General features: G+C 57.6%; 1 protein-coding gene across 5 annotated transcripts in view; it reads left to right on the top strand.

Moving 5' to 3' along the window:
- The window catches only part of NACC2 (NACC family member 2), a 69242-nt gene that overhangs the window by 17350 nt on the left and 27364 nt on the right, over window positions 1-24528 (top strand). Inside the window, exons 2-3 of one of the 5 annotated variants that reach the window (XM_058693545.1) lie at window positions 21771-22198; window positions 22532-22703. In XM_058693545.1, coding sequence (XP_058549528.1) covers window positions 21833-22198; window positions 22532-22703 — 538 coding nt within the window. In that variant the 5' untranslated portion in view covers window positions 21771-21832. Of the gene's footprint in view, window positions 1-20298; window positions 20374-21770; window positions 22704-24528 lie in introns of those variants that run through there. The other 4 variants (XM_058693544.1, XM_058693546.1, XM_058693543.1 and 1 more) reach the window with 4 other exon arrangements.

Here is a 24528-nt window from a genome sequence, read left to right as displayed (position 1 = left end):
CTTGCTGGGGGTGAGCCGTGCGGCACGCCTCCTCGGGAGACACCAGCGTCCCTGTCTGGCCGGCAGCTTCCGGGCAGCAGAAGGCACCTGCTGATGGCCAGACAGGGCCGGGCGGTCTCCCAGGGAGCCCTACGGCGCCGGCCTGGAGGAGGTTAACCCCTGCACGCAACCGAAGCGTCGCGTGAGGCCGTGATCGCTCTTTCCCCCAGAGGAAGACCGTAAATGGACGGTGTGGAGAGACCCGTCTCCTGGAAGGGAACGTGTGAGAATTCTCTTCCTACGAACGGCCCTTGACAGTTCAAGCTTAACCCTGGAGGCCTCTGGCTGGGCAGCCGAGGCCTCCTCCGGGGCGGTTCTGGAGGTGCGGTGGGGACGTCCCGGCGCCGCGGTAAACCCCGCGTGCCCCGACTCACACGCCCGAGGCCGCGGGCCCCCGGGAAACTACCGGGCTGGGGAGTCAGGAGAAGACAGATCAGTGCCATCGGAAGAGATGAACATTCCACGGTGGGACGACGCCTGGCTTTCGCCTGGGTGCTTGTTAATCGAATAATTATAGTCTCGGAAATCAGGAACGCCTTTGCGAGGAAACGTCACTGCTTTGGGAGTGAAGAACTTTAATTTTTTTTTTTTAACATTTATTTATTATTGAGAGACGGAGAGACACAGAAGGTGAGCAAGGGAGGGGCACAGAGAGGGGGAGACAGAATCCGAAGCGGGCTCCAGGCGCCGAGCCGTCAGCACAGAGCCCGACGCCGGGCTCGAACCCACAAGACGTGAGATCATGACCTGAGCTGGAGTCGGACGTTCAACCGACTGAGCCACCCAGCCGCCCCTATTTACAGGTATTACAAAGCAAGAGAAATAAAGATCACTTTGTGCAAACCTCCTACAGTTTCCCATATGTCCATTTGAAGTTTTAGGTGCTTTTTTTTAAGTTTATATATTTTTGAGAGAGAGCGAGAGTGCGTGAGCAGGGGAGGGGCAGGGAGAGAGGGGACAGAGGATCTGAAGCAGGCTCCGGGCTCTGAGAGCAGAGAGCCCGATGGGGGGCTCGAACTTGGGAACCGTGAGGTCGTGGCCTGAGCCGGCGTCAGATGCTTGATCGACAGAGCCATCCCCTTCCGCATGCTGGGACAGACAGCCATTTCCCTCTAAGACAAGATACCTCTTTTCCCCTTGGTAACAGAAGACGCCCTTTGATATTCTTGGACCTGTAGTCACACTTCTTTGTTCCCGTGTTGTTATGTCTTTGGAAGGGGGTGACTAACTTCTCTCTGACAGAGAGGGCTGCGAGTGGAAGGTGATGGGGGCCTGCCTGTCCTACACACGCGTGTGCCTGCCACACCTTGTCAGAGTGGCCGGGAGCGTGTTCCTCTAATCTGTGATGAGGACAGATGAGTAAAGTACCTGCTGTCCGAACACTGTTTCCATCAGGTGCTGACTGATCACGCGGAGCTGCCTGAATGCTGCTCGTTCCGTTTAATGTTCGCATGGCGTGTTACAGTGAGCGAGGATTTGGGATATCTTACGTTGACACGCTGACGCTTTTTGGTTTTCGTTTTAACTTTGTATTGGGAGATAATCCTAGGTTCACGAGCAGTTGTGAATCGTACAGAATGAACGGAAAAACAAAGTGGTGCGTCCCTGTAGGGAAGGTTATTTGCTCATAAAAGGGAACGGGTGGATTTTGTGGTATCTCAGTACAGCTGTTACTGGACCAGGTAGCACTACCGAGAGAGCCAGTGCACCCTCCACAGGCCCCCCGGGGCCCCTCACACCCCCACCCCGTAGCCTCTGACAGCCACCACCCTGGTCTCTTCTGTAAGTGATCCATCGTCCCCCTCCGTCACCAGCATTTGGTGTTGCTGCTGTTGGGGCTGTAGCCGTTCTAATAAGTTTGTGGCCCATCTCGTAGTGGCGTTAATTTGCGTTTCCTGATGGCTGATGGCGGGGAACATCTTTCGTGTGCCTGTTTGCCACCTATATGTCCTCTTTGGTGAAACGTCTCCGTGTCTTTTGCTGATTTGTTTTAAATTGTATTAATTTTTTTTTTCAACGTTTTTTATTTATTTTTGGGACAGAGAGAGACAGAGCATGAACGGGGGAGGGGCAGAGAGAGAGAGGGAGACACAGAATCGGAAACAGGCTCCAGGCTCCGAGCCATCAGCCCAGAGCCTGACGCGGGGCTCGAACTCACGGACCGCGAGATCGTGACCTGGCTGAAGTCGGACGCTTAACCGACTGCGCCACCCAGGCGCCCCAAAATCGTATTAATTTTGAGAGAGAACGAGAGCGAGCAGTGGAGGGGAGAGAGAGAATCCCAAGCAGGCTCTGCGCTGTGAACACCAGGCTCGTCACGGGGCTCGAACTCACGAACCGGGAGATCACGACCTGAGCCGAAACCGAGAGTTGGATCCTTAACCGACTGAGCACCCCCAAGCGCTCCTTTTGCTGATTTTCTAATTGGACTGTGTTTTACTGTTGACATGTGGGGCTTCTTTATGTAGCCTGTATACTAACCCTTGGTCGTCCATGTGCTTTGCAAGTATTTTCTCCCAGCCGGTCTTTCCATCTTCCTAACAGGGTCTTTTGACGAGCAAAAGTTTAAAATTTTGATAAAGTCAAGTTTATGAGTTTTTGCTTAGGGAAGAATGTTGTGTCTAGCCCTAGATTCTGAAGTTAATTCTCCTGTCCTTTTTTCTGGTTTTACGTCACACATGTAGGTTCTCAATCTCTTTTGGATTAAGTTTGTACACAGTGTGAGGTCGAGGTTCATTTTGTTTGCCTCTGGATATGCACTGGCTCAAGCACTGTTTGCTGAAAAGGCTGACTGTCCTTTACTGAATTGCTTTTGCATCTTTATAAAAAGTTACTTGGACATAATTGTGGGTCTTTTTCAGGGTTCTCTATTCTGTTATTGATCTGTCAGTCATGCTGTCTTAGTCTCTATAGCTGTCTGGAAAGTCTTTATATCAGGCGGGTTGGTTTCTTCCACTGAATTCCTCTTAAAAATTCTCTCACCTATTTTAGTTCCTTGCCTTTTGATAATACATTTTTGGTCAATCTTGTCTGTATCTATAAAAAAATATGCTGGAATTTTGGTAGGATTGTGTTAATAATTGTGTATAAATTTGGGGAGAATTCTTTGGGGAGAATCTTTCTTGTGTCATCTTTCCATCCATGAACATGGTATGTCTCTCCATTTATTTAGATGTAGATTTCTTTCATCAGCATTTTGTAGTTTTCAGCATACAAGTCCTGTGCATCTTTTGTTTTTGTTTATGTTTTTGTGTAGTTTTTTTAAAGTTTATTTATTTTTGAGAGAGAGGGAGAGGGAGAGAATGAGCAGGGGAGTGGCAGAGAGGGGGAGACAGAGAGAATCCCAAGCAGGCTTCATGCTATCAGTGCATAGAGCCCAATGCAGGGCTCAATTTCATGAGCCATGAGATCATGACCTGAGTGGAAACCAAGAGTTGGATGCTTAACAGACTGAGCCGTACTGGAGCCCCTACCTGTGTGGATTTTTTTTAATGTTTATTTTTGAGAGAGAGAAAGAGACAGAGTGCAAGCAGAGGAGGGGCAGAGAGAGAGGAAGACACAGAATCCAAAGTAGGCACCAGGCTGTGAGCTGTCAGCACAGAGCCCGACGCGGGGCTTGAACCAACAAGTCATGAGATCATGACCTGAGCCGAAGTCAGACACTTAACCTACTGAGCCACCCAGACACGACTGTTGTTTGTTTGTTTGTTTGTTTGTTTGTCTGTTTGGTTTGTTTTGTTTAGTAAACTCTACCCCCCGTGTGGATCTGGAACTCACAACTTTGAGATCCATTTCACGCTCTACCAACTGAGCCAGCCAGGCACCCCTTACATATAGATTTTTCTGAATGATCGTAGTATCATCTTGGTAATTGATTGTATATAGAAACACAGTTGTTTATCTTGTATCCTGTGACCTTGATAGACTCACTTATTCTAGAAGGTTTTTTTGGTGGATTCCCTGGGATTTTCTATGTAGACAATCCTGTCATCAGCAAATAGGGACAGCTTTTTTTATTTCTTCCTCTCTAATCTGTATGCATTTTCTTGCCTTATTGCACTGTGTTGAGTAACAATGGTGAGGAGGATGTCCTTGCCATAGTCCCCATCTTAAGGAGAAAGCATCAGCTGTAAGATTTTTGTAGATGCTTTTTGATCAAGTTGAGGAAGTTCTCTGAGAGTTTTTATCGTGGGTGGATGTTGACTATCGTCAAATACTTCTGCATTGAATGGTACGTTCATGTGATTTTTCTTCATTAGTCTGGTGATAGTGGGTTACATTGATTGATGTTATTATTATTTTTTTTTAAGTTTTTTTTTAATGTTTTTATTTGTGAGACAGAGTCAGACAGATCGCAAGCAGGGGAGGAACAGAGAGAGAGGGAGACACAGAATCCAAAGCAGGCTCCAGGCTCTGAGCTGTCAGCACCGAGCCCGACGTGGGGCTCGAACTCACAGACTGTGAGATCATGACTGGAGCCGAAGTCGGACGCTCAACCGACTGAGCCACCCAGGCGCCCCTACATTGATTGATTTTAAAATGTTGAATCTGACTTGCCTCCCTGGAATAAATCCCACTCGGTCGTGGCGTATGATTTTATTTTATTATTATTTTTTAACATTTTTATTTATTTTTGAGACGGAGACAGAGCATGAGCAGGGGAGGGGCAGGGAGAGAGGGAGACACAGAATCCGAAGCAGGCTCCAGGCTCTGAGCTGTAGGCACAGAGCCCGACGTGGGGCTCAAACTCACCAGCCATGAGATCATGACCTGAGCTGAAGTCGGACGCTTCACCGACCGAGCCACCCAGGCGCCCCTGGTTTTATTTATATGTTGTTGAATTCCATTCATATCTTGTTCAGGATCTTGCATCTGTATTACAAGGAACATCGGTGTGCAGTTTTCTTTTTTGTGCCACCTTTGGTTTTCATATCAGGGTAATACTAGGTTCGTGAGTGAATTGGGAAGTGTTCCTTCCTCTTCTGTTTCCTGGAAAAGATTGTGTACAAGTGGTGTCAATCCGCCTTTCGATGTTTGATAGAATTCTCCAGGGAAACCATCTGGGCTTGGAGATTTCTCTTTTGAGAATTTTTAAAGTTACAAATTCCATTTCCTGAATAGTTAGAAGGCTATTCAAATGCCCTGTTTCATACTAGGTGAATTGTGGTAGGTTTTTTCCCTTAGGAATTGGTTATTTCATTTATGTTGTCAGGCTTATGTGCAGAAAGTTGTCCGTATTATTCTTTTCCATCTGCAGGGTCTGTAGTGATATCCCTTGCTTTGTTTCTGATACTGGTGATTAATTTGTCTTCTCTCTCTTTTTCTTGTCAGTCATGATAGAAGTTTGTCACTTTCTTTTTTTTTTTTTTTTTTTTTTAATTTTTTTAAAAAAAAATTTTTTTTTTCAACGTTTTTTATTTATTTTTGGGACAGAGAGAGACAGAGCATGAACAGGGGAGGGGCAGAGAGAGAGGGAGACACAGAATCGGAAACAGGCTCCAGGCTCCGAGCCATCAGCCCAGAGCCTGACGCGGGGCTCGAACTCACGGACCGCGAGATCGTGACCTGGCTGAAGTCGGACGCTTAACCGACTGCGCCACCCAGGCGCCCCTGAAGTTTGTCACTTTCATTGATCTTTTAAAAGAACCAATTCTTGGGGCGCCTGGGTGGCTCAGTTGGTTAAGCTTACGACCAGCTCAGGTCATGATCTCGCGGTTCATTTATGTAAATAAACGTAAATGTATGTAATACAAATAAATGTAAAAAAAATTTTTTTAAAGAACCAATTCTGTTTCATTGATTTTTTTTTTTTTTAATTTTTTTTTCAACGTTTTTTATTTATTTTTGGGACAGAGAGAGACAGAGCATGAACGGGGGAGGGGCAGAGAGAGAGGGAGACACAGAATCGGAAACAGGCTCCAGGCTCCGAGCCATCAGCCCAGAGCCTGACGCGGGGCTCGAACTCACGGACCGCGAGATCGTGACCTGGCTGAAGTCGGACGCTTAACCGGCTGCGCCACCCAGGCGCCCCTCATTGATTTTTTTCTCTATTTTTTTTTATATTTTCAATTTGATTGATTTTTTCCCTCATCGTTATTTCTTTTCAGTTTATTTTGCTTCTTTTTCTACATTCTTGAGATGAGAGCTTAAGGTTATTGATTTGAAATTTTTCCTACTACAAGTACTTAGTATAAGCTATAAATTTTCCTCTCCGCTCTTAAGTAGTGTCCCACAGGTTTGGATATGTTGTATTCTCCTTTTCATTCACTTGATTTCCTGAAGACTTCTGACACGTGGGTGACTTAGAGGGGTGTTGCTAATATTTCCAAGTGTTTGGAGATTTCCTTGTTACTTTAGATTATTGATGTCTAACCTGATTTCATAGTGGTGGAAAAACACACCCTGAATGATTTCAGTTCTTTTAAATTTCTTGATGTTTATTTCCAGGTTATTGCTTGTCTTGCTGTAGGTTCCACAGACACTTGAAAAGAGTGTATATTCTGCTGCTGTCGGATGGACAGCTCTGCGAGTGCTGATCAGATCCTGTCAGTTGACTTTGGCTCTCTCTGTACTTTTGCTGTGTCGACAGAGGGTTGTCCAAGTCCCCGGACGCGATGGTGGATTTGTCTCTGTCTTTTAAGTTCTGTCCATTTGTGCTTCATATATTTAGCTGTTCTGTTTCTGGTACAGATACTTTGAGTACCTCTGTGCCTTCTGGGTGGGTTGACTCTTTGGTCCTTGTGAAATGTCTTTCTTTGTCTCTGATAATTTCCTTTGCTCCGAAATCTACTTTATTTGATACTAATATAGCAGCTCCCGTTTTCTTTTGATTATGTTTGCATGATTTACCTTTTCCTGTTTTTTTGAAATTATCTGTATCATTATGTTTGAAAGTGGATTTCTTATGGATCACTTATAATTGGGTCCTGTGTTTTCATCTACTCTGCCAATCTCTGTCTTTTAATTGGTATATTTAGGCCATTTACATTTGGTATGCCAGGGCTTCAGTCTGCCATTTTATTTTTCAGTTCTGTTTGTCTTTTTGTTTCTCTCTCTGTACTCCCCCCCAACACCTTCCTGTGGGTCTCTTGTCATTTAAAATTTCATTTTGGCGGATCTGTAATTTTTTCTCTTTGAAAGAAAGGTTTATTGAGATATAGTTCACACACCATACACGTCACTTGTAGGCACACAATCCAGTGGTCTTTAGTCTACTTGGAGTTGTGCACCTATCATCACAGTCAATTTTAGGACATTTTCAGAAAGAAAACTCTGAAAGAATCTTGCAGAAAGAAATTCTATGCCCTTTGGCTGTCACTCTGATTCCCTCTCTTCCTCCCTGATCCCCCCACCACCTCCAGCCCAAGGTAACCACTCATCTGTTTTACGTCTTTATAAATTGCTTGTTTTGGGGGCACCTGGGTGGCTCAGTCAGTTGAGCGTCCAACTTCGGCTCTGGTCATGATCTCGTGGTTCATGAGTTCGAGCCCCGCATCGGGCTCTGTGCTGACAGCTCGGAGCCTGGAGCCTGCTTCCCATTCTGTGTCTCCCTCTCTCTCTGCCCCTCCCCCACTTGTGCTCTCTCTTTCTCTCTCAAAAATAAACATTAAAAAAAAATAATAAAAATAAATAAATTGCCTGTTCTGGACGTTTCACATAAATGGAATCGTGTAACATGGTCTTTTGTGACTTTTTTTTTTCTTAGCATGATTTTTTCAGGGTTCATCCATGTGATAGCATCTGTCAGTACTTCATTCCTTTTTATGGATGGATAATATTCCATTGTATGGTTTTGCCACATTTCATTTATCCATTCATCCGTTGATGGATGTTTTGGGTTGTTTCCACTTTTTGGCTATTGTGAATAATGCTGCCGTTCATATACTGGTTTTTACATGGATATTTGTTTTCATTTCTGTTGGCTGTACCTAGGAGTGAAGTTGCTGGGTTATGGCAACTCCATATTGAACCTTTTGAAGAACTTCCAGACCGTCGTCCACACTGGCTGCATCCACTTATATTCCCATCACATCTACACCAGCACGTTTACTTATTTACTTACTTAATTTTTTTAAAGATTATTTATTTATTTTGAGAGAGTGAGCAGGGAAGGGGCAGAGAGAGAGAGGTAGAGAGAGAATCCCAAGCAGGCTCTGCACTATCAGTGTGGAGCCCCACGCGGGGCTCGAACCCACGAACCGTGAGATCATGACCTGAGCTGAAGTCGGACGCTCAACCCACTGAGCCACCCAGGCGCCCCTTCCTCTGTGTTTTAAGAGTCGTATCGTTTTATCTCCTACATTCAAATCTTTGGTGTGTTTTAAGTTAATTCTTGTATGTGGTGTGAGGTGAGGGTCCAACTTCATTCCTTTACATGTGGACGTCCGGGTGTCCCAGCACCATAGTTTGAAAAGGTTGTTATTTTCCTGTTGAATGGTCTTGGCCCCCTTGTTGTTTGTTTCTAGACTCCCACTTTTATTCCATTGATCTATATATCCTCGTGTTAGCACCACACCGTTTTGATTACTGGAGCTTTGTAGTAAGTCTTCAAAGTGGGAAGTATGAGTGCTCCAACTTTGTTCTTTGTCAGCATTGTTTTGGTTATTCTGGATTCCTTGGGTTTCCATAAGAATTTTAAGATTGGCTTGACAATTTCTGTGGTGATGTCACCTGGGGTTTTGATTAGGATCCCACTGAATCTGTGGGTCAGTTTGGGGAGTATCTGCTGCCTTGGCGATGTTAGATCTTCTAATCCGTGAACATAGGTATCTTCCCATTTATTTACATCTGTAGTTTCTTTCAACACAGTTTTACAGCTTTCAAAGTGTAAGTTTTTACACTACTTCTGTTGAATTTATTTATTTAAGTATTTTGTGCTTTTTGATGTCGTTGGAAACGAAATTAGTTGCTAATTTCATTTTCAGATTATTTGTAGCGTACAGAACTGTGTTGGAGTTTTGTCTACTGATCATATAGCCTGCAGACTTGCTGAACTTGTTTATTGGTTTTCATAGTTTTTTGGCCGACTGCTCAGAGTTTTCTGTGTACGAGATCATGTCACCTACAATAGGGATAGTTTCATTTTTTTCCTTTCTAACTACTTTTGCTTTATTTCATTTTCTTGCCCACTGGGCTCCGTGAGGGCCCCTTGTGCTGTGTTGACTTCCTTACCTTTCTCCTGACCTTAGGAGGAAAGCAGCCAGTTTTCTGCTGCTGAGTAGGATGTTACTTGTGGGTTTTTCACGTGCGCACTTTTTCAGGTTGAGGAAATTTCCCCCTTTCCTGGTTCACTGAGTGCTTTTATGTGTTGTTTATGTGTCACGTGTTTTTGGATGACAGATGCTGGAATTATCTTGACAGAGATTCTGTTTTTTTATCTTTATTTTTTAATGTTTATTTATTTATTTTGAGAGAGAGCGTGCGCGTGCATGAGCAGGGGAGGGGCGGAGAGAGAATCCCAAGCAGACGCCCCATCATCGGCGCAGAGCCCAACTCGGGGCTCGATCTCACGAACCATGAGATCATGACCCGAACTGAAATCAAGAGTTGGACGCTTAACCGGCGGAGCCCCCCAGGCGCCCCAACAAAGAGAGATTTTAAAGAATCACTCCCGTGTTCCATATTCCCGGAAGTAGAAATTCAACACAATTTTGATACAAGTTTTGGCATCAGTTTGAGTTATTCAATAGAGTCGACCATAGATTTTCTATTTTTTCCTAGTCGGGAACACATGTGTGTGTATCAGTAGCTTCTCTGATTGGTCAAACGGTGTAAAGAGTTTGGGAAATTCCGATTAACTACTTTCCTCGTGAGAAAACACATCCAGATCCTGATCATAAAATCCATGCTGGATTTATAAATTAAAGACATCAGGTTGGGGGCGCCTGGGTGGCTCGGTTGGTTAAGCGTCCAACTTCAGCTCAGGTCATGATCTCGTGGTCTCTGAGTTCGAGCCCCGCGTCGGGCTCTGTGCTGACCGCTCAGAGCCTGGAGCCTGTTTCAGATTCTGTGTCTCCCTCTCTCTCTCTGCCCCTCCCCTGTTCATGCTCTGTCTCTCTCTGTCTCAAAAATAAATAAACGTTAAAAATTAAAAAAAAAAAAAAAAGACATCAGGTTGTTTTTAATTTTTTTTTTAATCCAAGTTATCGGAGCACTCTCATTTGTTCAAGATTGTGGACATTTGGAGTTTTGCTTGGAAATACTTTTTGAGCTGGTTGTTTTCTCTGCAAAGGGCTCCCTCCTTAAAATGCTAGCTCACTTACAACATTAGAATTTCCTTCTCTTTATATTCTGGGAATTCCAAAAGTATTAGGTTTGTAAAGTTACTTATTACGTATGAGTGCACGAGGACACCGCTCTCCGAGAGACTCTGAGTCACAAACCCCTTCAGAAATTCCAACGTGAGAAAGGTCTGGACACAGCCTGCGCCACCGGCCACGGGTCAGAAGTGAACATGGAGAGCGGCTCACCTTGCCTCGTCTGATGAGAGAGAGGATTTCCTTTGCAGCGGATGTGAGCTCTTCCCTTGACTGATGAACAAACACGACTGACGGCACAGGCGAGACCCCTCACCTGCCCCTCAGAGTCTCCCCGTGGTCACACTGGAAAGCCGGCCGTCGGCCCGCTCGCTGGCTCCCGGCTCCGGTGGTGCCCCAGACAGGGTGGTGGAGACCAGCCGGGGCCCCGGCGACTGCTCCTTCCCGGTCCTTGCCACGGAGAAGGGACATGGCCCGGACCACACGTTACCCGGGATACGGGTGGGCTGACAGATTAGGCCAGAATAGTCAGATTAGTCTAATAGGACTGTCTAATCTATTAGATCTGTCTAATAGGACAGATTAGGACGGAATAGTCTTGGGGCGGGGGGAATAAACCGTCAAACGGAAGAAGATGGTCAGCGGAGGCCGGGGTCTGCTGCCCCCCGGGCTCACTCGACGGGAGGCTTGCGGGCCAGCCCGCGGGATGTCCGTCGGCGCATAGTTAGGCCCCAGACCCGCGTACACATGCAAGGTGAGTGTGGTTGCAGATGTGCTGAGCTCTCGGAGGAGGAGATGGCGGGTTGGAAGGTGGCCGTGAGGGCGCCCGAGGAGCCGCGCACGCCGAGGCCCGAAGGGGAACGGGTGGTCTCCCGGACCTGCCAGGCCAGACCCGCGGCTGGCTCGTGTCCTGCAGAGCAAAACCCCGCACCTCTGGGGCTGTCTTTTCCAGTGGAGAGAAAGTTTGCATCTTTCCTGGACGAAAACGAGCACGTTTACGTGTAACTTGGCAGAGCCTGGGTAGAAAGGGAGTCGGAGGGCGTCCTCCCGGACGGTGGTCGTCCTGGGACGACCTTGCGGCGGCCCGGCGGCCCTGCCTCCCTGTGATGGTCATTTCCAGGTGTTTGATAATTCTCTGAACGGCGTCCCGTCCACCTGGGGTTCACGATCGTGTCTCTCCCGAGCTTGCTTCCCTCCCAGCCTGCCCGCCTGCCGTCAGCCTCTCGGCCCTTCCCTGAGCTGGTGCTTTTGGGGCACCTGGCCGGGGGTGACCGGCATGGCCCGTCCGCCCACCGCTCCCTGGCCTGCCTCTCTTGGCTCCTTCCTCTGCCGTCTTCCCTCTATCTCCAGCTTCTCCCGCAGGCTCGATTGATTCCCAGCTGACCCCCAGTGGCCAGGTCCCCCCAGTGAGAAGGGCAGGCCCTGCGGCGGGACTTGGGGAGCCCGGTGTTCTGCGGGGCCGGGGGAGGCATCTTCGTGGGACAGGTGCCAGGTGCGGGGCCTGCTGTCTGTCCGAGTGGCTACTGGCAGCCCGGGGTTCAGTCCCGTGTGCCTGGGGCAGCGGGAGCCCTGACCTCACCCCACTGTGCCCCGGCCAGGCCGTAGGAGGCCACCTGGCGTCTGGCAGGACGTGAGCTGGTGGCCGCGGGCTCCCTGACCTCCGTGGGATCCCAGGGCAGCTGGGGGCCAGGCCTGGGGAGGGCCTGCCACTGCCCCCCTCCCCCAGCCCCTGGGGGAAGGGTCTCCTTCAGCCTAGAAGGTAGTGGTACCACTGGGCCTTGTCCCTACTCTGAGACAGTCCAAGATGAATAGTGTGATCCCGGGCCAGGAGATCTGGGGACACCACACACACACACACACACACACACACACACACACACACACCCCTCTCTCTCCACCTCCTCTGCTCCCTGCAGACCTGTGCAGACCCCCCACCCACAGGTGCCCAGGAGGCGTGTGGGTCTGGGAGGGCTTGGGGCGAGCAGGCAGCGCGGGGGGTTCTGGTGAAGGCGCCGCCAGCTGGATGCCCGCATAGCCGCTACCTGGCAGGTGGGAATGAGCCGGGGAGGGCTGGGGCCCTGGGCTCCCAAGGGTGGTGAGCATGTGCCCCAGGGCACTGAGGGTCCTCAGAGAATGTGGTGCCCACCAGCTGCGTCTCTGACCGGCACGTGGCTTTGTCCTCTGTCTCAACCCCCACCCCTGAGGTGTGGGGGGCCAGCCCGTCCGGGGGGGGGGGGGGGTCCCACCCTCCCGGTGTGAGCACTGCACCCCGCCGTTCCCGGCCGCGCTGGCTGGTCCTGTCCGTGCCCCACAGATTCCACGAGGTCTGGGGCTCTGCGGCCCCTACCCCCCCCCCCCCCCCGCTTGCCACGGGAGCCACGTGAGAAAGCGGGGTGGGGGCCAGCCCGGTGCCTCCACCTGTGGCACAGGGGAGCCGCCTCTGGAACCCACCGCCCTGGCAGTAATCCTCACTCCCAGGCTGTAAGGTCGGGCGTTCGTATTTACGATCTTTATTTTTCATATCAGTAATTACCTTTTATGGCCCCGGCTGTATGCCGCGGCCTGTGCCTCTGATCGCGGGCCAAGCACGGACCTGCCCCCTCCTGCTCCCCCCACCTTCGCGCGGCAGGATGCCTCCGCCTTGCACAAGGGCTTGGGGAGATCTGGGTTTGTGGTTAAGATTCTCACATTGGAGCACGAGGACAATTATGTGTAGCTTTTATTCGGCCCCCAGGATTCTTACTGCATTATCCGTATTTCCTTTAATTTGTGGGATTTCTAGTAAATGGGCTTAAAAATAGGTCTGGGCGTGATGCCAGGCAGATGCGGGCAGCAGGCATCTCTGTGTCTCCTTGTCTAAAGGCAGAGTGGGGCAACCCCCGTGTCACTTGGGCCCAGCCTCCTGCATGTCCCCTGAGGCAGTCCCACTGCCACCGCCCCCCCCCCCCCCCCGGGAAGGGCGGGGCCGGGCCAGCCCAGGTGCCCTGACTCCTGGACGGGAAGTGGGGCTTGTGTTTGGGGCTGCCCGGGAAGGCAGGGCCAGGGGCATTTGGGGACTCTCTGAGGGGAAGGAGACGGGCGGATGCTGTGGGGCTCTGGTGCAGGGCAGCGGGCGGGCTCCTGGCTGTCGGCATGTGCACCCCCGGGCTCACCAGGTGGCAGCCCCCAGGCACCCCGAGACCTGGGCCCGTGCCACCTGCTGGAGCCCCGGAGGCCCCCGTGGTGCCCGTCTGTGAGGGCTGGTACTGTATTGGGCTCTAAGTGGCTGGCGTGGCCTCCGTCCCCCAGACCCTTCTGTTCTGCAGGTCCCGATGCCCCGTGTCCCTGCAGACAGGGGGACTGGCCCCAGAGCGTGGTGCCGGAGCCCCCTCTGTCCTGCTTGTGCGGGGCTGGAGCACCCTCTGGCCAGGGTCTCCGGGCCAGGGGGGCCGCCGCCACCAGCCGCCGCCTTGCCCGGAGCTCCGAGGTGGGGGCTGCTACGTCGTGGCCCCGTCTCCGTGTAATTGGACCCCCCCCTCCGGCAGCTGATTGAGTATTTCTGTGTCTGTCTGATTTACATTAGGTTTTTAAGCATAATTAGAAATGCAGGGGAGCTTTGTGTCTTACCTCGACTATTTATGGCACGATATGCAGATGAGAAAGGCTATGAATATTAAGGACGGGGGTGTGTGGCACAGCCGCTGTGGATGAGGAGCCGGTGACCGGCCCAGGGCAGCGCCCTCTGGCGCCGGGACCCCTGCCCGTCCCCCAGGTGCTCCGGGACCCCCACAGGCCTGTGGGAAGGGGAGGGTGCCCAGCGGGCTGAGGAGGGGATCCGGCTCCACGGGGCCCGGCCCGCTCGGTCTGGGCAGCCCCCGGTGCCCCCGAGCCCCGCCCTCCAGCCGGGGGTGCAAGGGGGGACCTCCCGCCAGCCGATAAGGGGGAGGAGGCCCGTCTGCCAGCGAGTGGAGCTGGCTTTTTAAGTTATTAAACTATGCCCGAGGGAGACACTCTTCAAGCTTACGTTATTTAAATTACAAATACGGGTGAGGGAGATTGTCGGCTCTGTTCAGAACACTGCTTCATTCTTTGGGAGCCTTCTGGAACCGTTTTGTGGCTCGAGAGCGGACCTGCTGGGTCCACGGGCTCCTGGCGGGGCGGCGGGCCAGTCCCTGCTCCTTCATGCCGTGTGGCCGTGTGGCCGTTCGTGCCGTGTCTGTTTGGCACCCCCCCCCCCCCAGCCCCATACCCACAGTAAAGTCAGAGTATTTGAGAGTGAAGGGTGGGGGGGCTGGGGTGTCGAGGAGCCCCTCGGACGTGGGCCCGGCTCGGCCACACGGACCACCAGACCGGACCCTTGTCGGAGCCCGTGCCGTGGGACACGTGCTGAGATGCGGGACCCGCTGCCCCGTCTGGCCGGGTGTCTGCCCAGTCCGTGCCCAGCTCCGTGGCCCTGCAGCAGCAGCGGCTCCGATGGCCGTTGGTGGCCTGCCTGGTGCCGTGGGTCCCTGTGTGCGTTGAGCCCCTCCGAGGACCAGCCCCGGGTGTGTGGCACCCTCCTTGGGGCGGCGAGGGGGAAGGACTGATAAGCACATGTTTGAATTTGCAGATTCTGGCAGGCTGCCTTTTTCTGTTTGGGGGAAGGAAAAAAAAGCTTCCAGGCAAACGCTTGTTGTGAAGTTGAAGCCAGTTGAAGCCAGCTGTGGTGCCCGATGCCGGCCCAGGCTGCGGTCGGGGGTGGGTGCCGGTGGGGGGGGGGGGGCACGGTGAGCCAGGGCGGGAAGTGCGTGCCCCTTCCCCTGTGCGAGCCCCGGTCCTCGAGGGGTGACTGGCCCTTCCATTAGCAGCGAGGCCCCGAGGCCCCAACTGGCGGGTGCCTCACCCAGCCCCTGGGGACCTGGCACGCCCAGCTGGCCGCCGTGCTGTGCCGGCAACCGACACCTCGACCCTTGAAGGGTCGCCCTCCCCGGCGAGGCCAGAGGTGCTCGGCACAGCCAGAGCACTGACCGGGCGTGGGGTGTAAGTGAGCCTCCGCTCCCGCAGGCCGGTAACCGGAGCCTGCGCTGTAATTGGAAAGCTCCCTCCCCGCCCTCCCTTAACAGCCTGGACGCACACAGCAGGCGAGGCCCTGGTGCCCCCCCCCGCCCCCCCCCCGCCCCCCCCCCCCCCCCCCCGCACTCACGTGTGCGCGCTGACTCACGGGCTAACTTGCCTGCCTCCCAGTGGTGAGGCACTGTCCTGGGGCTGCAGCCTGCCCCGCCCCCGCCAAACTCGGAGCACCTTGACTTTCAGGAGGTGTCCCCGTTGCTGAGCTGGCTTCTCCCCGGACGGCAGGGCTTGGCGGCCGGGCCGAGGGGCTGCCCCGGGGACGGGCCTGGTGCTCGCTCGGGGCAGGGGAAGCAGGGAGGCAGAAGGGGCTGCTTTGTTTCCTGGGGCACCTGCCTCCCTGCCTCCCTGCCACGGGCGTATTTGATAGCTGTGCTTTTGCCGAGGCCCAGACCTCTTTCTTATTAGATTGGAAGAATTAAATCCTGCCCAATGATCTTATTTAATTTCATTTGTCATTTATCTCGCCTCTCCTTCCTGGGCTGGTGGTGGCCCTACAGAAGGTAGACGCTGCATTGTCCCACCTCAGGAAGCTCCTCGGGATCTGGGGGACGGGTGGGGGGGGGGGGCTTCTGACAAGGACCACCAGACCTTGCAGCCGTATCTGCGTGGGGTCCTGGGGAGGAGGCACCCCTGCTTGGAATGCCCATCCTTCTCTGGTCCTCTGGGCCCCCAAGAGAAGTCCTCGGCGTGTTCCCAGTACCTGTTGGAGCCCCTGCCTCCCCAGGTGCACCTAGAGCCCTGCGTGGCTGGCCTTGGCCTGGCTGCAGCCGAGAACCTGTGCCCCGTCCGCATCCTGCCCAGGCCCTGGGGCGCACACCCTGCGGCCAGTCCCTCGGTGCCTGTGTGGGCACCTGTTTGTGGCTCCTGGGGCCAGTACCCTCACCCCCTTCTCGTTGGGCTCCTTCCCTGTGCACCTGCTGGCCGCGCTGCCCGTGGGGGGCCTGGAGGAGCTCTGGGTGACCGCCCGTGACCCTGGGTCCTAGATCCTGGCTCTCCCCGAAGGAGGGTCTGCGGTGAAGAGACACCCCCCCTCGCTACCCACGTTTTCTCATTCTGGGGGGAGGTCGTGGAGTCTGAATGGGGTGGGGGCCCCCGAGGCTGGCACAGCTGGACTCTGGCTTCGGGATTTCCCAAAGTGGGTTCCGTCCTGAAGGTCGTTAGGAGGGGGCGGGGTTCCGCGGTGCGGTGGCTTTGAGGATGGCCAGAGTGAGCACAGTTAGAAATTTCTGCCGTTCCTTCTGGCTCTTCAGAACCTTCAGTAATAGGCCAGCGGGCATGGCGAGTCTCGCTGTGGCAGGGGAAACCGAGGCGTGGAAGGGGAAAGGCGGTCTTGGTGGGGCTGGTGCCCGCTGCCCTCGGCCCACTCGGGTCCCGGCCCCTCGTCTCTGGCAACCGCACAGGGTCGGCCCTTGACCTGCCCTGCTTTGACGGGTCTAGGCACGTAAACCAAGCCTTTATCTGGTTCTTTTCTCCTAAAGTTCAGCTTTGTTCTTGTCCCGGCCAAGGCTTCTAAGAAAGCAATCTAAAACCAGCTCTTGCAGGGCTGTCCTGGGCTGGGCCGTGGGACGGCAGCCTGGCCTGTGCAGGTAGCCTGAGGACACACGTCCCCCGGGACCCGATGGCCTCATCACCTTCCAGAGGAGGAATGGTCCCCTCTCCGGGCCAGCAGTCTGGCCCCCGGCCCTGGGGCACAGGTGTGGGCGGGGATGGGCTGGGGGCTGACGGAGGCACCCACCTGGACCACCGCCTCCTGTCCCAGTCACCGCAGGTAACGGCATTGTGACGCAGGTTACTGGGGCATAGAGCATGCCACGTTCGCCGTCCGCCTCGACCCTGTAGTGACCGTCAAAGCGTAAACCTGACCCCCAGGGGACAGATGAGCGTCCCAGATGTGGTGCCATTTGCTTGAGGCCACAGGACACGGATAGGAGAGCAGCAGGGCCGGGCTTGTGGGAGGCGGGGGGAGGGCATTGCCCGGTGGGACCCAGGATTGCAGCCCTGCTGACCAGCCAGGACCTGATGCTTGGCGGGACAGGCTCCGAGGGCCTCTTGGTGTCCCTGCCCTCAGTTTGGGACCTGGCCACTGGCTGGCCCAGCCCCAGGCCACTGGGGCCCTCTGGGCACCGATGCACAGTGTACCTTTGCTGGCCAGGCTGACTCACCCCTCTCACGGCCCTAGAGCCCTCATCTGGCTCAGGGGACCCCATCTTGCTCTCCAGGAGACTCCTGGCAGTGGGTGCTGTGGGTCTGTGAAGGGGCCATTTGGAGGGCCCCTCTCCTCTGTGGTGTATTGCTAGCCAGCACAGCCCCACTCTCGTGGCCCTCCCGGCGTGCCCAGCATTGGGCTAAATGTCCACCAGCATTGGAAACCCCCCCCCCCCCCCCCCCCCGCCCCGACCTTGCTCAGGTCAAGAGACACCCTTGGCAGGCTTCTCTGAGGAGGTGACAACAGGTCTGTTCCAGGCAGGGCCGGGACGCAGCACAGCCAGCGGTGGGGGCGGGGGGATTGCTCCCGCAGAACCGGTGGAGGCCGCGTGTGCTGGGCCCTGGGGCCCAAGGCCAGCACCCAGGCCAGGAGTGGCCCTGCCCTGCCCCCCATCACGGGTCCGCCATGCTTTGGCCTCTGGGGGGCCCTCTGTTTCCCCATGTCGGCTCCGCCTGTACCCCGGTCTGCTTTCTTTTGTGGCCGGGTGGCACGTGGGGGGTTGTGCCCCCAGCCCCCTCATCTTGGGGCCAGTGGGCTCCTCCTAGGCCCCAAGACAAGGAGGCTGCCAGGACAGCACAGTCCAGTCGGGAGGCCTGACATGGCTCCTGGCGGGGGCAACCCTGGGTCTGTCCTTCTGGGTCTGGATGCCGGCGAGGCTGTCCCACCGCCCCCCGGGGTTGTCCGGACACAGGCGTCCGCGTGGACCCCCCGGCAGCTTCCCCAGGGCAGCGGGGCCAGGCTGTGCGGAGCACGAGACCCTTGCCCTGAGGCCTGTCTGCTGTTGACCGGGCCCCCCGCGCACCCCCGCCCTCCCCTGGACTTGCTGCTTCGACACCCTCCAGGTAGAGGAGAGCGAGGGCCCAGGGTCCGGACTGGCTCCATCGCCAGGGGGACGAGGGCCGAGTCCCCCGTCGGAGCAGCGAGTGGGGACCGTTTCTGCCGACGCTCCAAGCTCAGCGCTCACGTGGCTGCCACACCGAGTCGCCATCCGTCCCACGGAGGAGCCCGGCAGCCACTGCTGCTGGGAGGCCTCCCCACACCTGTATTTCTTCCTGTGCCGTTCCTCCCGCAGCATTTTATCTGCTGTGGGAGGCTGAGCCCGCCGCATGTGAGCGCGGACGCGCCAGATGGCCCTTTCTCTCCCTCCGGACGCGCCGCTGCCGTGGAGGGGGCGGTGGGAGGGCCGCTGCCTGTGCCCCGGCCCCTCCCGCTCCGGCCGCCAGGGTCCAGGGTTAGGTTCTCGGTGGTGGCAGCCGTGCCGTCACCTGTCTCAACCGTCTTCCTTTTTGCAGGCTGTGTGTGTTCTTCCCAGGGCCGCGGTTGGGGGCGAGAGGGGAGACCGAGGCAGGGCGGGCCAGTGGTTTGCCACAGGCGGGGGTGTGGGCCTGGAACGGGACGGGCCCTGTGCACAGCACAGCCTCCCCTCCCAAGGGAGGCCCAGGGGAGGAGCCCAGCCTCCTTCACACGGGCACCCTTGCAGGTGGTGGCTTTGCTGCCCGGCTGCTGGGAGGGGCCCCCCTCGGCCTGGCCCAGCTGCACTCAGAGTGTTGTTCTTCTTGAAAAGACCCGCGTGGGGGCTTGGGGGACAGGGTGACTTTCCTGGGTGAGTGGGATGGGGTGTAGGGCTGCACAAGCGGGCCCTGCTGCTTCCGGGCCCCAGGGAGAAGTAGGGAGGCGAGCAGGGGCCACTGAGGAGCCCTGTGGGGGCACTGGGGGGGGGAGGCTGGGCCTCGTCCTCGCCCCCCCTTCCCTGTCTCTGGGCCTCTTCTCCCACCTGTGCTTTCCTTCCTGCCTCCTGTTCTCATCACCTGCCCCTCTTTCCTCCCGGGCTCCCCACCTTCACCCTCTGCCCTGCCTGTGCCACCCCGTCGCCCCCCTTCCTCCTTGCCTCCCTGCCCTCTACGCCCCCCTGTGCCCCCACACCCTCATCCTCCTGTCCCCGGCTCCCTGCCCCCTCGTCCCCCACCCCCTCTCCCCTGTCCCTTTATCCCCCCTGCTCCCTCATCCCCCACCGCCTGACCCCCCGGCCCCCATGACCCCAGCCCTCCACCCCCCTCATCCCCCACCCCCCCCCGTCCCCTTATCTCTCTACCCCTTTGTCCCCCACCCCCTTGGCCCACCCCCCCCCCTTGGCCCCCACCCTCCCTCCCTGGCAGAGTTGGTGGCTGTGCCAGCCCTGCAGACTGTTTGGAATACTTTAAATGCTTTGACACTCGGGCTGTGCTGGATGGCAGGACGGCAGTTTACTGGGTAATTCACATGCAGAGCCGCACCATAAATCTCGGCGCTCGGTTGCCGCGGCACCACGGAGCGTTTCTCCGCGTACAGTACAGTATTTCTGCCATCTTTGTTTGCATTGTGGTGAGTCATCAAAGTCTGTCTTGTACCAACACCCGGAGCCGTGCATTCCTCTGGCACCAACACTCCACTGTTTTTAAAGCCGGGGCTGGAGCTGGCATTTACTTGGGCTCCCAAGTCAAAGGCCGCTATTCATTCCCGAGAGCTGCCTGAATGTCCGTCTGCATCCGGCCTCTTCATTTAGATGCTGTGCGCTGCCCCCGAGAGCCGGGCTGGGTACAGCTGAGCTGCGGCCGCCGAGCCCAGCGCCGAGACTCTCTGCCCTGCTGCTGCTGCTGCTCCTCCTCCTCCTCCTCCTCCTCCTCCTCCTCCCCCAGCTCCTCGCGCCCTCCCCACCCCAAGGGCTCCCGCTCCCGGAGCAGCTGGCGAGCCTGCCCCTGCCAGGCGGAGCGGGCACTGCCGGGCCACCGGCGGCAGCCGCCAAAGGTAGGTCTCCCCCGCGGGCCGGTGCCACGGCCCGACCGGCAACTTCTCCGCAGCGGGGGCACTGCGGGCCCTCCCCCCGCGGCCACCCATCTGCCCGACTCCTGTCGCCGGGGGTCCGGGCGCTCCGCCCTCCCTCCGCCCTCCCTCCTCCGGCCGCCCGGCGCCTCTGCGGCCGCCTGCACTTTCCTCCCTCGGGACAGAGCGGCCCTTTGTGCGGGCGCCGCTGTGCAGAGTTGGGCCGGCGCCTTCTCCACCCGTCCGTGCCCGGCTTCTCCGAATCTTCTCTGAATCGGGCGTCAGATCAACCTCGCTGGAGCCCCGGCCCCGGCCCCTGGGGCGCCCGAGGAGGCAGTGGCATCCCAAGCCCTTGCCGGTCCCTCCCCCCCCCCCACTCCTCCCCGACTCCCCCCCCTGACCCCTTTAGTCACCTGGGCTGGGGCCGAGCCAGCAGGGATTGGCCGGCACGGGGAGCTGGGGGACCGGGAGGGCAGGCAGGTGGGGTTGCGACAGACTCCCGACCGCTGGTCCAGCCGGGTCCCTGACGGGCGCTGGCGGCCTGGGGAGCCGGTCCGGGGGAGGGGCGGGGGTGGCCAGCCACTGACTTCTGGCTTCAGCTCACTCCCCTGGGCGCCCCCACCCCCACCCCTTGCCCGCCTCTGCAGGGGGACGAGGGGCCAGCATCTCAGCCAGTGGGGTGGGACTCCCCCCTTGTGGGCCCTCCGTGTGGCTGCTCTGAGGGAAAAGAGGAAAAACAAACCAGAAACCAAGAGCCTCCGAGAGACCCCCTGCGAGACCCCCCCTCGCTCTGGGCTCCAGCCCCTCCGAGGGGCAGGGCTGTGAGGGAGGGGCTCCTTTGCTGCTAACTTTTTCTTGGGGAGAAGAGTTTGCAGACGCAGCCTGCCGCCCTCACCCCTCCCAGCCGCCGCGGGTGGCAGTGCCCTGCTCCGTGTTCTGTCCTCCATCCACCCCGTCCTCCCCTGAGTGCAGGCCTCTGTTTGCATTCCTGGCTTCTGCTGACACGGGGCGTCCCGGGCCCCGAGGGCTCAGGCGCTCTCAAGGGGGTGGGCTCTGGGAGCCACGCAAGGTGCGGGGGTGTGTGGGGGGGGGGGCATCCCCCTTCCCCTTCCCCTTCTTCCCCCCACCCCCACCCCCGGCTGGAACACGGCTGTGCGGCTCTGAGTCCCGTGCAGCGCTGGCTGCAGGCCCGGCCAGGGTCCTGCCGTGAGGAGCTCGGGCCCCAGGACCTCCCCTGGGTGGCTCTGCTGGAGGGGGGCCGGGGCGGGGACCGCGGCGGAGGAGGGCGCAGCGGCCGAGTGCCTTTCCGCACCCTTGGCCGGCGGGCCCTGGCCGTCCGGGGAGCCTGACCCGCGTGTCCCCGCGCCCTCTCTCCCCCGCAGATGTGCCCCGCTCGGGCGCTCCCGTGCTGAGTGTGAGGCGAGCCCTCTAGCGCCTGCCCGCCATGTCTCAGCTGCTGCACATCGAGATCCCCAACTTCGGGAGCACGGTGCTCGGCTGCCTCAACGAGCAGCGCCTGCTGGGCCTCTACTGCGATGTGTCCATCGTGGTCAAGGGCCAGGCTTTCAAGGCCCACCGGGCCGTCCTGGCCGCCAGCAGCCTGTACTTCCGCGACCTGTTCAGCGGCAACAGTAAGAGCGCCTTCGAGCTGCCGGGCACTGTGCCTCCCGCCTGCTTCCAGCAGATTCTGTCCTTCTGCTACACGGGCAGGCTGACCATGGCGGCCAGCGAGCAGCTCGTGGTCATGTACACGGCCGGCTTCCTGCAGATCCAACACATCGTGGAGCGCGGCACGGACCTCATGTTCAAGGTGAGCTCGCCCCACTGCGACTCGCAGACCGCCATGATCGAGGACGCCAGCTCCGAGCCCCAGAGCCCCTGCAACCAGCTGCAGCCGGCCGCCCCCGCGGCCCCCCCCTACGTCGTGTCCCCCTCCGTGCCCATCCCGCTGCTGACCCGCGTGAAGCACGAAGCCACGGAGCTGCCGCCGGCTGCCGGCCCGGGCCTGGCCCCCAAGCGCCCGCTGGAGGCGGGGCCCCGGGATGGCGCCGCGGTGGCGGCGGGCGCGGCCCCCCTCAAGCTGCCCCGGGTCTCCTACTACGGGGTGCCCAGCCTGGCCACCCTCATCCCCAGCATCCAGCAGGTGCCCTACTCCCAGGGGGAGCGGACCAGTCCGGGGGCCAGCAGCCTGCCCACCACCGACAGCCCCACCTCCTACCACAACGAGGAGGACGAGGAAGATGACGAGGCCTATGACACCATGGCGGAGGAGCAGTACGGCCAGATGTACATCAAGGCCACCGGCAGCTACGCAGGTAACACGCCGCGCGGGGGGCCGCCGGGGCCCGTGCGGGTGCAGAGGCAAGCCCGCCCCCTGCCCCGTGGCCCCTCACAGCCTGGCTGTGACCCCTCGGGGAGACCGCCGCGCCGGGCCGGGCTGGATGGGCTGTAGGGCACGACCCAGGTCAGCCTCTCATGGCCTTAGCTGAGGCCTTGACAGCTGATGCCACGTGAGATGGGAGCCGTGGGAAAGCCGAGGGACCACCCACTGGAAGCTGCCGTCCAGCACGTGGGATGGGGCTTGGTCTCCCGCTCGTCAGACGAGGAGACCGAGGGCCTCAGCGGACCAGGGACCCGGCTGAGGGCTCACAGAGTGCTGTGCGCGCCGCCTGCTCGAGGCCCGAGGGGCCCCGTCAGCAAAGTGCCAGACGCTGTTGGAGGCCCCAGCAGGCCCGTCTGCATTACCTTTGACCTCAGCCGGCCCCCCCCCACCCCCCCCACCCCCCCCGTGTGGTTTCACCTGCCCCGTGACTCTCAGTGAGGCCAGAGACTCCCCTGTAACGCATGACATTTGCCACCACCTCCCTGGGTCCGCCACCAAGGGCCAGGCCAGAAAGTGCTTGTTGAACTGAGATACGTCCCCCCAAGTTACTCGTGGGGTGCTTCCCCGCTGGGGACCCGTGCGTCTGAGGTGCCCTAACTCGGCATGGCGTGACAGACCGTATCACATCCCTGGAGACTGTTTGGGGTTTGTTGGGCGGAGGGTCTGGTATTTGGGGCCCCGGATCGGGTGTCTACCTGCCTTCCGTGTTCCCCGAAAACTGGCCGTGTGCCTGGGCTCGCTGCCTGCTAATTTGCATGCAGGGCCCGTGGTACCATCGCGAAGTGGCGATGTAGAACTGGGGCCCCGAGGGACCGCGTCGTGGCTCTTTCCTCCCCTCTCTTCCCCCACGTCCTGGTCCCTGATGGGGCAAACACTGCTCCCCCCACCAGCCTCCCTCTCCAGTTCCAGGCAGGGACTTGTTGATCAGTGCTGGGGTGGGGGTGGGGGGGGCGGTCCCGACCAGCTAGGGCCCTTGGGACGGCCGCTCCCCCGGGGCAGGCGAGGACTGGACAGTCTGGCCAAGCCGGGTTCCTCTTAGCACCGTGGAGAGCAGGGAAGCACCGCCCTGGGGCACCCCCCTGCCCCCTACAGGGGCCATGGGTGGATGGTTGTTCCCTAGAAGTCATTACTTTATTTAAGTGCATGTTGTTACGTTTGCATGAATCCCACAGGACGCTAGTGCAAAGACCACCTTGACCTGGAAACCTGCAAGCTCTGCTCGGCCCTTCAGAGGGCCGCTGGGCCCAGGCCTTAGGGGAATCTCCGGGAAACTGCCCGGTGTGCAGTGCCCTCTGCCCACGGCCGACAGCCACCCAGGGGGCCGTGTGAGGGCCGTGTGGAGCCCCAGAGCCAGCCACAGGGAGCTGGAATCTGCCAAGGGTCCCGGGGCGGGGGCTGCGCGCTGGTGGCCCACAGTGGTACCCCACGGAGGAGATGGCACAGCCTCCAAACGTCTCCATCCAACGTGGCCATTGGCCTTGGCAGGTTTGGGGTAGGAAGAAATAAGACGAGGCCTTGGCATCTCTGGGTGCCGGTACTCTGAGACGGCCCGTCTGAGTACACCTGCCCTTCCGGCATGGTGAGCCTGGAGCCCTGTCTCCACCTGGATGGCAGTGGCCTACCTGTGTCCTTGGGCTTTTCCAAGGAGCCAATGGGACAGTGGCCCTAGAACGGCCAGGGTAGGGATTGGGGGGCCGGGCCGCCCCACTGCCTCGACTCTGACCCGGCCGTCTCACCAGCCCCCCCACCCCCACCCC

This window comes from Neofelis nebulosa, chromosome 12 (genome assembly GCF_028018385.1).
Source record: "Neofelis nebulosa isolate mNeoNeb1 chromosome 12, mNeoNeb1.pri, whole genome shotgun sequence".
In the NCBI taxonomy this organism is placed as follows: domain Eukaryota; kingdom Metazoa; phylum Chordata; class Mammalia; order Carnivora; family Felidae; genus Neofelis; species Neofelis nebulosa.
Note: the sequence above shows the minus strand (reverse complement) of the source record. Positions and strands in the feature narration are given on the sequence as shown.